The 13,210-nt window shown below is 40.0% G+C and overlaps 1 protein-coding gene across 1 annotated transcript; it reads left to right on the plus strand.

Annotated features, from left to right (window-relative positions):
* Positions 1-1,619: 1,619 nt before the first annotated feature.
* LOC129182585 (ATP-dependent RNA helicase DDX39A-like) lies at positions 1,620-12,136 on the plus strand. Its single transcript, XM_054778922.1, has 10 exons — positions 1,620-1,759; positions 3,264-3,471; positions 4,793-4,920; positions 4,997-5,273; positions 5,363-5,481; positions 5,979-6,110; positions 6,195-6,304; positions 6,493-6,637; positions 7,085-7,232; positions 11,921-12,136. Exons 2-10 carry the CDS (start codon positions 3,264-3,266, stop codon positions 11,935-11,937), a joined length of 1,284 nt encoding a protein of 427 aa, XP_054634897.1. The 5' UTR covers positions 1,620-1,759; the 3' UTR covers positions 11,938-12,136.
* The last annotated feature ends 1,074 nt before the right edge of the window (positions 12,137-13,210 follow it).

Genomic DNA, 13,210 nt, shown 5'->3' on the forward strand with positions numbered 1-13,210 from the left:
TGACACGCCATCGGCCTATCGTCTGTTGAAAATATAGGCTCCCAGGAGGGCTCCTTGGGAAGAATGACCATGACAGCCAATCACCGTCGATATTCATTATGACGAAAGGCGGGGCTTGCAGGTGTTGTACATTGGATAGATAGATAGATAGATAGATAGATAGATAGATAGATAGATAGATAGATAGATAGATAGATAGATAGATAGATAGATAGATAGATAGATAGATAGATAGCAAATTAATATAACATATATAATATAAACATATATAGTATAAACATATATAATATAATATAATATAATATAATATAATACAATAACAGCATTATATTGCAAATACTGTACAATATTTGCAAACCAAAGTTCACTTAAAAAAAGAACCAACACAAGATATCCAATAACAATGTTTATAAATAGCCTGTGCTTCACTTGGTTAGTATAAGCATGATCCGATGACAGTAGATGAAAAGCCCATGTAACATGCACATGGAGATCATAAATTGCACCAATGTCATACACATCTATGAATCAGTTAAAGATGTTTTAAATCCTCTGCGATCCATTCCAGTGTCGTATGACGATACAATTATATTTCGACTCAAATAACGTTCTATTGATGTTGTATGTACTGTGTAAGTAACTGCATTGTCTATTTTTAAGTATCTTCTAAAGCTTGACCTGTCAGGCCTACGCCTTCCATTTAAATGACCCGATGTTGTCACCAAGTGGACATATTAGATACTACACATTCTCTGGCAAATATTTGGTTTAAACACATGAAGTAAAAAGCTAATAAAAATAATAAGAACCGCAGCAAAAATAATCACGACAAATAATGGGCACATTCATCATATCATATCAGTCCTGAGCAATCATAGCATTGGAGACCCGCTTGGAACAACAGCTGAAGGGAAAGGATGATACTTTCAAGAATACTCGTAAATTTGGAAACTGTAAAAAAATGATAGAGTCCTAGATTTATATGTGGCATGTTGTTAGGGCGAGTGTGCTCGCGATGGCGCATAATATATACTGTATATAAATATATACATGTTTTGTATTCCGGTTATTAACCTGATTCTCGGATGTGTTACATTGTTATAATCCGTGAAACGTAAAACGTGACTGGGCAGTTTTCGATGGCTATGAATGCTGTGCTCGCTCGGAAATACAGTACAGTACTGTAAATTTTGGTATGCTGGAGCCTATCCTTACGTAGAGTCTCCAATTTAACATGGAATGTGGGAGGATACCGGCGTACCGCGAGAAAACCCACGCACTCACGGGGAGAACATGCAAACGCCACAGAGATGCCATACTGAAATCGATATTTTTATTTGAGAATAATCAACGTCATTGAATGGTTTTGTGATTATGCCATTCATGTATTGATCATAATTATAATCAGAATAAAACAAACAATAGCCAAACATTTTTTCACCAAGCATACATGACAGGTACATATAAAATAGACCACAGCATGTAAACAATATATACAAATCTAATATAATAGTATCAATAATTAAATAATATGAATATAGCAAAAAAAATGAGAAAATAAACAGAGGCGAACTGGAAAATATCGAGCTCAACACTCTAGTATCGATCATATAGTACCATCGGTATCTTGAATATCGGTATTTGGATCTACCCGCCACCCGGAGTGCTCACAGTACTCACTGTGCGGCGGATGCTTGCTAGCTTGCATAGTCATTATATTAACGTCGGTGCGACAGAAAACGAATCAAGCTTTTAAAAGGTAATATACATTGCTCATCTATTTTCATGCAAGAGTCACATCATACATATACACGTAAACAGTTTGTTTATATTAACTGTTTGGTATTGGGGACATTTTGTATCGAAAAGTAGGCCCATTGTCGGTTGCTAACAAGCTAACCGCGTTAACGCTCGTTTGAGTTTGTCGACTCAGTGGATTCAAGTGTAATAATCCAATTGTGACAGCAGTATAAACAATCCATTGATATGTAGTAGATAGAAAACCAAACGTTCTGCGCAGTATTAGCAATGAGTTTGTAGCTGACTGCTCGGTTGACTAAGTCGTGTGCTGCGTTTAAACTGCTAGCTTGCTAACTTGTTGGGATGAACGAAGGGTGATTGGGTCCATTGCACGCAGTGTGTAGTCGCACGCTGTTTTGCACATTGAGTCCGGGTACATGTTTATATGGTTTTAAATGAAAACTTATTATAAATACAAATCCATTTGAACTTATTTATTAATATGCTTGAAATCGATGCGACCTCCTCGTAGTAGGATGCGGATCCCCTTAAAAAAGCAATGTTACAAAATGTTGAAATTTGTAAAAATCAAGTCTGTGATTAATTCTGTCTGATGAAGCATGGCTTGAACTTTAATTTGATACCTCATTCACTTCTCTACCCCAAATATTAAAGAAATTAGAGCGGATTTTATACCGGAAAATAGTGCCTTTGGTCCCCATTGCTTAAACATTGAGTCAAGACAAAAGCTGACTGAGCTCGACCCACGGACAACCGCACTACAAAATATATAACTTGGGCTGTGAAAATCTGTTTTAAAAGGCAACTTAGTATCCATTTACATGTTTTTCATAATAAAAAAATCCAGGGAAGGAAGTCAAGTGTCATATTTTTCATGAATATGCCTCACACTGCTGTGCAGCAGCACGCTGTGTATTCGTTTTCGCACCACACTAACCACAATCGCGTAATGTAGTGTTTCCGGGCAAAAAACCCAGAAAACGGTCAATTAAATTTTAATGAAATTTCGTCTGCAGGTAGATATTAAAGTAAATTCATGTTCCATATGCCTTTTATCTTCTTTCATAGCTCCGGTCCATGAATTTTAAAGGCTTTAAGTTGTACATCATTTTCCCAAGCACCAATTGACTTGATGTGGTCCAACACTCAATATAAATCTGATACAAAATTGAACATGAATAAGTAATCTACCTAGCAAACATGCATACGGATGAAAATAGACCCGATATCATGTGAACAAAAAAGCATTTTTAAGGACGTCCGCACGGACTCTCCTACAGAGCGCACACGCTCACTGTGGGATTTTTTTTTCATCGCTAAAATATGGGTTTTGTAACATTGCTACTTAAAAGCTATGTGTGAATGTAATGTAAACCATCACAAACATTGCAGCATTGTCTGGTAGGCTTTGAATAATATAGAAACACGCAAGAATCATTTTCAACGTCCACAACAGATGAGTTTGGACAGAGCAGCAGTAAATGCGCATTGTTTTCTCATAGATGTCTGAAGCTGACGTTGACAACGAACTCTTGGACTATGAGGAGGACGATGAGCCCCAAGGAGCCCTCGAGAGTTCAACCCCGGCCAACAAGAAGGCGGTGAAGGGGTCGTACGTGTCCATCCACAGCTCCGGCTTCAGAGATTTTCTCCTCAAACCAGAGCTTCTCCGCGCTATCATCGACTGTGGTTTTGAGCATCCATCTGAAGGTAAAGTGACAGCATTTGGTTGATAAATTGTATCCCACCATGGATGCCTGGTGAATTTTTGTGAGCAAAACATGTCACCGTTTCCCAAAATGTACCAGAAATGGCACTTCTTTCTTCATATTCTGACAATCGGTTATTGGTATGCAATTTGAGGATGTCTGGTGGTATGTATTGTATTGTCTGTGACCATGCATTTATAGTTAGTTTTTTTTTTTTTTTAACAAAATCTCATCTTGAACAAGCTGTGTAAAAAAATGTCTCTGTAGTCTGTATGCAGTCGGCCCACACGACATCACGGTTTCTCAAACATTAATTAATAAATTATGTTTCGTGGTTGACTATGGCCTATTATTAGTAAAAAAAAATGAAAGACAAGTCACATATAGTAGTCTAGTCACTACTAGGTGTCTGTAATGTGACATTGATGAGACATTACCTGCATTAAGTCAGCCATGGATGAAGAGTCTGACATGACATAGTGGAAAAAAGTTATCCTACCATTCTGTGTGGCAGGGGTACATTTTTGGCTTCTTACTTTGTCCATCCTCACTAATAATACAACTAATATAACTAATATGCTCATAATACAACTGTTATGATCTTGCCACAGCTGTGCCACAGGATATTGTCTTCCTGGTGAAACTAGTTGTAGCGCACACGCTTCATTTTATTGTCTTGCTTATATGCAATGACTGAGAGTATTTACTTATCATCTTGGAAATTAAATGTTTCTGCGTACCCCTAGTGGTACACGTACCCCTGGTTTGAAATCATTGCAGTATACCAATCAAGTGAGGATGGACGATAGGCTATATGGATTTTTTTTGTCTTGAATGCCATGCAATTGACGCACATTATGTTCGAGATACTACAACAAGGAACTTTCCCAATGCTAAAACTGGGTTATTATGTCTTGTTATTGCTTATCACGTCTACTATATTAGGTAGTGAGTATAAAGGTGACTGTAGGGGTGTTATTTAATGTCTATAGGACTGTAATCATGTTAAACAATTTTTGGAAAAGTTCAAACAGGTTTTCTATGCTCTAACTATGAAAATATTTCATTTATTAATATTGAATCCTACTTTGCGGAAATCCACCTATTGCAATTGGTTCTGGAACCACGATAAATGAGGGACGACTGTAACCCGATGCAACACTGATATTTAGTGATACCTTGTTAAGTCTAGCAAGATAATATGTTTGTTATTTTACAAAGATATTGTTAACTAATTAAAATGCATTATGTTTTTTCTAGCTGAACATAGTGTTTGTATTGTTGTGCAGTCAAGACTTATCAACCATTTGTTGTATTTCCAGTCCAACATGAATGTATTCCTCAAGCCATCCTCGGCATGGACATCCTGTGTCAAGCCAAGTCTGGTATGGGAAAGACTGCCGTATTTGTACTGGCCACCCTGCAGCAGATTGAACCGGTGGACGGTCAGGTGAGTTTAACTTTAAATGCTAAAGAAAGTATAATTCCATATAGTGAGGCTAACATGGCATTTACCCTCGTGCCAGGTGTCTGTCCTAGTAATGTGCCACACTCGAGAGTTGGCCTTCCAGATCAGCAAAGAGTACGAGCGCTTCTCAAAGTACATGTCCAGCATCAAGGTGTCTGTGTTCTTCGGCGGCTTTGCCATTAAGAAGGACGAGGAAGCCCTGAAGCAGAGATGCCCTCACATTGTCGTTGGCACACCCGGGCGCACCTTGGCTCTCATCCGCAACAAGAACCTTAGCGTGAAGAATATCAAGCACTTTGTGCTTGATGAGTGCGACAAGATGCTAGAGGAGCTTGGTGAGTAGCAGGAAGTGGTACCAAGTCTGAATTTAATGAGTGGTATATAAAGGAATGAAAATCCAATAATATCTTCTCTATTGCCACAGACATGAGACGTGATGTCCAGGAAATCTTCAGGTTGACCCCCCATGAGAAGCAGGTCATGATGTTCAGTGCCACGCTAAGCAAGGAGATCCGCCCAGTGTGCCGCAAGTTCATGCAAGATGTAAGCTGTCTGTACAGCAGTTGTAACTAACACTGTTGATTTTTTTTTCTCTCAGCAACATAACTACTGTACTGTCTAGTTGCACAGCATTAAAACATGCACATAGTGATTTCCTGTTCAGTGCAAAACAAGCTTTAAAAAAAGCAAGGCAATATTAACGTGGATTTTACCACAGAAACTCACAAAATGCACCTGTTCATTTTTTTTAAGGTTTTTCGCCAGGATTGTTCACAAAGTTAGATAAATTGGGTGTATGAGCCCCTTTTGCTTTGCCCACTTGTGGCTGTCAGTGCCATAAGTGACCATATCAGAGGGCCAAAGTGACCCTCTTGGGTAGATGTTGCTGAGCTCTGGGGTCATCAGTACTCCTGGCTCTAACACTGCCCAAGAGAACACACACACTGTTCTGCTGTCAACTCAATACTTATCATGTGGGTTTATCTACTGTGCATGTGCGATGCAAGAAACTATTGTTGATGTCCTTTCTTGGCATGTAGCCTATGGAGGTGTTTGTAGATGACGAGACCAAGCTGACCCTCCACGGTCTACAGCAGTACTACTGCAAGTTGAAGGACAGCGAAAAGAACCGAAAGCTCTTTGACCTCCTGGATGTGCTTGAGTTCAACCAGGTAGGGGAATCATTAAATGTATTTATGGATGTTTTTTTCTAGTAAAATGATTCTTATCTTAGTGGTTTGCTTTGGTTCCTTTAGGTGGTGATATTTGTGAAGTCAGTGCATCGCTGTATAGCGCTGTCCCAGCTGCTGGTGGAGCAAAACTTTCCAGCTATTGCCATCCACGGAGGCATGGGACAGGACCAAAGGTAGGACATGCCAAGTTATTATTCCTTTGCTTAGTTTTTGACTTGTTACATTCACACCGCTTATGTAGAGCTTATGACTTCAATGCTATGTTATTAGGACAGTACAAATTCATAGGAAACATTCATCAACTCAATACAAATACTAAAATGCAACCTGCCCGCTAATTTCTTTGACGTCAATGTTGCAGGTTATCCCGCTATCAGCAGTTTAAAGACTTCCAGCGGCGGATCCTCGTCGCAACCAACCTGTTTGGTCGAGGCATGGACATTGAGAGGGTCAACATTGTCTTCAACTACGACATGCCTGAGGATTCTGACTCGTATCTCCACAGAGTCAGTAGAGCTTTAATCCTAAACGATTGTATGCTTGATATGCAGATGTGCCAGCATTTACGCATTTCGTGTTTTCCGTACACTGCATGCATTTTGATCCTTGAATCCGCTTGTACACTTTGCTGCTCTCCCGATACATATTTTGTTGCGTTTCGCCAGTTGCAGGTTGGAGTTGATTCGCTGCACATGGCGAGACGTGCACCTTAAAAAATAAAAAACTCGAGCTGTGCTGATGCAAACAGTTAAGGCATTGATTGGTCGACTTGTAGTACGGTACATTATTCCCTGTCCGTATAAGACACGTCCCCCTACATCCTTTGATTTACTTAAGTCAGATACTCATAAAATGTCTTCAAGGTTGGTAGGTCTGTGTATGCTTACAACTGTATTACTAATTGATTTGCCCACTTACATTCTGTCTTCATACATTTCCTCCCTGAACCTCAGGTGGCTCGTGCTGGCAGGTTCGGCACCAAAGGCTTGGCAATCAGCTTCGTGTCAGACGAGACTGACGCAAAGACTCTGAATGAGGTCCAAGACCGTTTCGAAGTCAATGTGCCAGAGCTGCCAGAGGAGATTGACATCTCCACTTACAGTAAGTTCTCATGAATTATTCTTAAATGATTGTACCACCAATAAAGACAATTGATACTAGGGGTGTCACAAGATCCAGCGAGATTAAAACGTGACAAGATTTCTCGTTCAGAAAAAAAAAACGGTCTCACGGGCACTAGGCTTGGGTCAATAAAAAATAAATTAATCACACAATAAATGAAAGTCTGGCGATAATAAATAAATGAATCACGCTATAAATGAACTTTCTCATTTTGCTGGCCTCCATATATTGCCATGTGCATGCGTGTCTGTTGTCCTCGTCTCTCGCCTCCAAATAGGCAGAAAAAGGGTTCACTCTTACCCCTTTTCCACCGTAGCGAACTTTGGTGTTGGTGCTGGATTAAGTTCACGGCCGGGGTGGAACCGTATTGCCTGCGAACTGACTCGACACCAGTTTCATTTTCCATTGTCCTGGGGAGCCCTGTCGGTTACGCCTCCAATCAGGATATAACCGGAAATTGTTGACAATTTTTTAAATCAAAACACACAACTCACTTTAGTCCTTGACACTAAACATTATTTACAGGTAAAATATAATTATAATGGTGCAAAAATGTAAACATTAAGGTGCAAAATACAAAACATTTTAACATAAAGATTGCACGTTGCAGGCTAGCATGCAAACGTTAACAGCAGCCTAGTATTTACACCCAAAACTATGCTGTGAACATTAAATTAAACAACTACAACTTACGGGAGTCCAAGCAGGTCTGACTTGTGCCTGTGTCTTCTTTTGTGATAGCCTCCAGGGTTTCGGTGGAGTTTGTGGAAGTACAGCATTGTGGTATTTAACCCACCAGCAAGCTGGCACGGCGGTGTCTGTGGCCCAAAACTTTGTGGAGCTGCCCAAAATAAGGGATTACTCTCCTCCGACCACTGCCACTCCTGCTTAGGTCAAACAAAAAGGTTGAACAAAACATGCAGCAGCCATCTTTTTCTTTTTTTTTTTTTTTTAAAAAAAGCAACTGCGCCCACCTCATTATGCAAATGGTTCTCTCACTCCGCCCAGCAAGCTTTTGGAGCCAGAGTTGAACCAAAAAAAAAAAAAAGACAATGGAAAACCAAAGCTCTGACAACCAGCTCCAAACCACGCAAAGTGGATGCCGCATGCAGCCTCATTGTTGCGGCTCCCTTCGCTGAGAGTTTTTTTTTGGGGGGGGTGAATGTGCATTTTGAAAATGAATGTGAAATATCCACCACAAGTCCGTGAATGCATCTAGACTGCGTTCTGACTGCTGATTGGATGACCAAGGGAGAGGGGCTAGTGTATGCAGTGAGTCTCACTGCGCAGGAGAGGAAAAAAAGGTGAGAGAGTTTTGAGTCTGAAGCAAGTTACTGCGCTAATTAATGGGAGCACAGCAATATGTTTTAAACGAGAAGCGCGCTGTAGCTATGTGCTCGGAGCCTGTGACACGCTAAACACAGAGGTGGTGACTCCAGGAGAGGCAGATTGTGTGCCACTGCAGCTGGCTGTACACTGACCGCTCAGAACAATATGTGCTTTCACTTTCACGTCTCCAAATACAGTCAAACTTGTTTATAGTGGCCACTAGAGGGAGTCTGCAAAAGTGGCCGCTATAGACAGGTGGCCTCTATAGACAGGTTGGCATCCAGTTTGAATGTTGACCAGTAGAGGAAAAAAAAGGGGAAAAAAAAATAATAATGTTGACCAGTAGAGGGCACTGCGGACTGCGGATAAAAGTTGTACAGCACTACTAGGCTTGTTATTATCATGGTTCATGGGTCATGGTTTTAATTCATCCTGAACATGCATATGAGTCAAACAGTAGCACATCACATAGTACAATTCACAATTTTGCATGTCCAAAAAGGAGTAGGAAGAAGCAAAGCTTATTTAATCATACCCCTCATCAGTTTCACATCAGTTGCAATACATTTATTCACCTCTTATTCTTCCAAGTGTACTTTGTAGGTCTACATGACAACGTAGTGCAATCATAGCCAAGGTTTTTACTTACTAAAAGGAAGCTAGAGGCTTAATAATAACTGATAGAATATATCCACGACCCACAGAACAAAGCTGTGCTAGTAATGTCTTACGCTTGTTTTTAATATTTTACTTTTTACAGCTTTAGTTTATCAGGAAGTGACGGGAAGTGACGGTGGGCGTCCCGAGCAGGAGAGCTAGGCTCAGTGCTAGCTGTGAGTTTCTAGAGAGTTGGGAAGTGTGTTTTTGTTGGCGTGGATGTAAAGTCCTGCAGTGTTCTCCGCTGTTAATAAAGCGATTGAAGTGCATCGGCGACGTGAGTCTCTCCTTCCCCACAACAAGCGGCATTACAGTATTGACCAGTGCACACCAGGAAATAAAAGGTGTCATTTCTTACAGGCATTGGCTGGACAGCTATGTAGTGGGGCTTGTTTAACCTTTGCCTTGTGGGCAAGCAGGAAGGAGAGACGATGCTGAGAGATGTGTGTGTGTGTTCTGAGCTGCTGTCTGGTGGCTGCGTTCAGTAAAAGTTGGCAGAAGCAACAGGAGAAGTTTCCTTCTTTACTTCGGAGCTGAATAACACTGACAAGTTAACAGACTAGTAGTGAACGGAAAAGAAGACTGCTTTGTTTGTGTCGAATACAGAAGATGAGGACTTTGATGGATTTGTGGATGAGGATTGATGAAAAATAACGTGAGTACATTCTAAAATACTTCAATTAAGTACAACCGAACTCAGTTTTGCTCCCGCTGCCGCATGCATGCTAGCGTATGTTTTTTTTTTAATTGTAGCGTCGCTGGGAGCATGTCCTGTTCCCAGCCTAATTTGCGGTAATGTTTTGGTGCAAATGCTCTTAAAGTTACATGTTTGACCAGGAAATAGCAAGCTCAAAAGAAGACTGCTTTTTTATGTGGAACAACTGACAGTTTGTGTGGATCTTGTGAATGATTGTGACTGAGCTAGGACTCAGTAATTAAACTCTACACACGACGGCTTCATTGATTGAAAAACAAAACTTTTTTGTGCATGAAGCTTCTACTTGAGTTGGTAATTTGGCCGCTATATGCAGTCAGATATTGACCAAGGGAGACAAAATGGGTGGCCGCTGGCCGCGTTGGACAGGTGACTGCTATACACAGAGTCTATAACATGTAAATTTGCTGCGGGGGATTTTTCAGTGTCTGCTATAGGCAGGTGGCCCTTCTACAAAGGTGGCCGCTAAAACAGGTTTGACTGTACCGGAAAAATCTCACGATGATGTCAGGAAAGGTCTTTACATTTGTTGCTAGTTGTTTTTGAGAAATAAGTCACCAAGAGGGTTTGGAAAGTCACCAGAATTAGTGAGAAAATCGCCAAGTTGGCAACACAGGGCTGCACATGACATGGGAAGCCATTCACAGATGGACAATACATGAAAGAATTGTTCATAAAAATATCAGAGCATCTATACTCCGAATTAAAAAATAAACAGGAATTTATTCAGAAAATTAAAGCATGCATCTCTTTGCAAAGACAGGACTAATAGTAAAGTTAATGCTGACAATTCAGCGCAGGCATAAACTGCATTGAGCGAACAACACTGATGTGCAGATATGGGAACTCTGTTGGACGTTTTTATCTTAAAGTTGGCTACATTTTGTTTAAATGTTACACAAATATGGGAACCACTCAGTAAGATTTACAGAATTAAGTGTTTATATAGGCTCCAGCATGCCCCCGCGACCCTAAAGAGGAGAAGCGGTATAGAAAATGGATGGATGGATTATTTCAGAGTAGGCATACACATGTAGGGGCACTTGTGTTTGTTGAATTTTGTGGTTGTAACAGGTAACATTTTAAAAAGATTATAATTTTTACAAGTTTATAAGCAGTGGAATGTTTTGAGGCTCCCAACCATTTAAAAAACTACTGACCCCTGACCTATGGCGTTCCATATACTAGTACATGAAAGGAGCGAGTCCTCTGTCAGTCATAGAGTCACTTTGTCTTTGTGAGGGGATCCAGGACTGCAAGCGCACATATCCGAGAAGAGTGTAGCCTCGTGAGGTGAAATGCAACGTTACGTAGTAGATATTCCGAGGGAAAAAGATGTTTGCAACGCATATCCACCCCACGCAGTTTTCCCATCAGGACAAAAACTACACATCAAGAAGTAGAGCCTTCATTCTGACAGGCAACACTAACGAGACATTTGATCGGAAAAGTAAATACAAACAGAACAGCTCAAAATGGTGCGAGTTCACAGGAAGTGTAGTTTGTGACGTTGCAAAAGAAATGTTTTTGCTATAGCTGAAAAGCCAGCATTTCCAGAAATGCTCCTAATGTTTGACAGACAGTACGCATCGGCTGTGAGAAAATACATGTCACAAACGGCAATCCTACAAGTGAAAGTGAAAGATTACTTATTAAAAGGCATTGGTTCTCAGTTGGTTGTGGAAGTTTCCAAACACCTGCATTGTTTTGTGACTCTGTTAAATAAAAAAAAGTTAGTTTGTCCAGTCATAGTTTTTCATTGTACTTTCTTTAAAACCTTTCTTCAAAGTTAATGTTAAAATTTTGTCTCGTCGTTCTCGCCGACCCAATCTCGTGTATTGTCTCATCTTGTGACACGTAGTTCGCCCTTCCCATTGGAATAATCTAGGGCTTATACTAGGAACACACAGTTAAACTGATTGATTGCGGTGTTACTCATTCTATTTTTTCTACCTCTTTGTTGCAGTTGAACAGTCCAGATGAATCTGAAGTTTCCAGTAAAGTTGACGTGCGACGACTCTGTTTCCTGTATTTTGTTAGGGGAAAAAGGAAAGAAGCGATGTTTCACTGCCACTATATGTTGGCAAGTTAATATTTGTTTTATTTTAACATGTCTTTGCTTGTTTTTGTGAGTTTCTTTTTAAACAATGCTTGGTTAAAGAAATAAACATTTTATACCTTATTTTGCTGTGTTACATTTGTTTTAAGTGTGTCAAATGATCATTAAACTAGGGTAACCAACGTACTGTTTACCCAGGACACGGACTGTTTTTAATGTCTTGTCTTGGACATCCTCTTTTTTTTGTAAAGAAAGTGATGAAAATGTCCTGCTTTTTTGACCCATACAATCGACTTGCTTTAGAGAACTCTGCTGCATGTGACATAATCCCCGAGAGACTGCTGTGTTTGAATTAGTGTGTCTAAAAACTGCAAAAATGCTAGGAAAAAGCAAAACGTATGTATGGAGTTAACCTCTGACTTGCTGGGTTGAAGTCTGAGAACTTCATGCATAACTGAGATTCAAATTCTCAAGTTCTTGCGACTTTGAGGGCCTATTTTACCAAAAATATTTCTTACATTACAAAACTAAAGCATTTGACCCTCTGTTGTTCTGTTTTGGGAATCATTTTTGTGCTGTTTTTTGAAATTTGTCTTTGATTATGCAGGCAATGAATAAAATATTTTTTAACAATAAATATTGGGACAGCGACACAATTCTCATCTTTTTGGCTCTAAAACCTCCACAATGGATTTGAAATGAAACAAAGAAGATATACTTGAACTGCAGACTTCCAGGTTAAATTTTAGGGTGTTTACATCCAAACCAGGTGAACGGTGTAGGAATTACAACAGTTTCTATATGTACACTAACTCCCACTTTTAAGGGACCAAAATTAATGGGACGGACTGCTCAGCTATCCTTCGTTATCCTATTTATAAAGGAGCAGATAAAAGGTCTAGAGTTAATTTCAATTGTGCTATTTCCATTTGGAATCTATTCCTGTCAGCTCTCAATATGAGATCAAAAGGGCTGTCGATAAGTGTAGCAAGCCATCATGAGGCTAAAAACAGATAACAGAAATATTAACTGTGGCCAAATCAACTGTTTGGAACAATCTTAAAAAGAAAGAATTCACCGGTGAGCTCGGCAACACTGGAAGACCACGGAAAACAACTGTGGTGGATGACCGGGGGAATCTTTGCCTGGTGAAGAAAAACCCCTCCACAACAGCTGGATAGATCAAGAACACTCCTG

Source organism: Dunckerocampus dactyliophorus, chromosome 6 (assembly GCF_027744805.1).
Source record: "Dunckerocampus dactyliophorus isolate RoL2022-P2 chromosome 6, RoL_Ddac_1.1, whole genome shotgun sequence".
Classification (NCBI taxonomy): Eukaryota; Metazoa; Chordata; class Actinopteri; order Syngnathiformes; family Syngnathidae; genus Dunckerocampus; species Dunckerocampus dactyliophorus.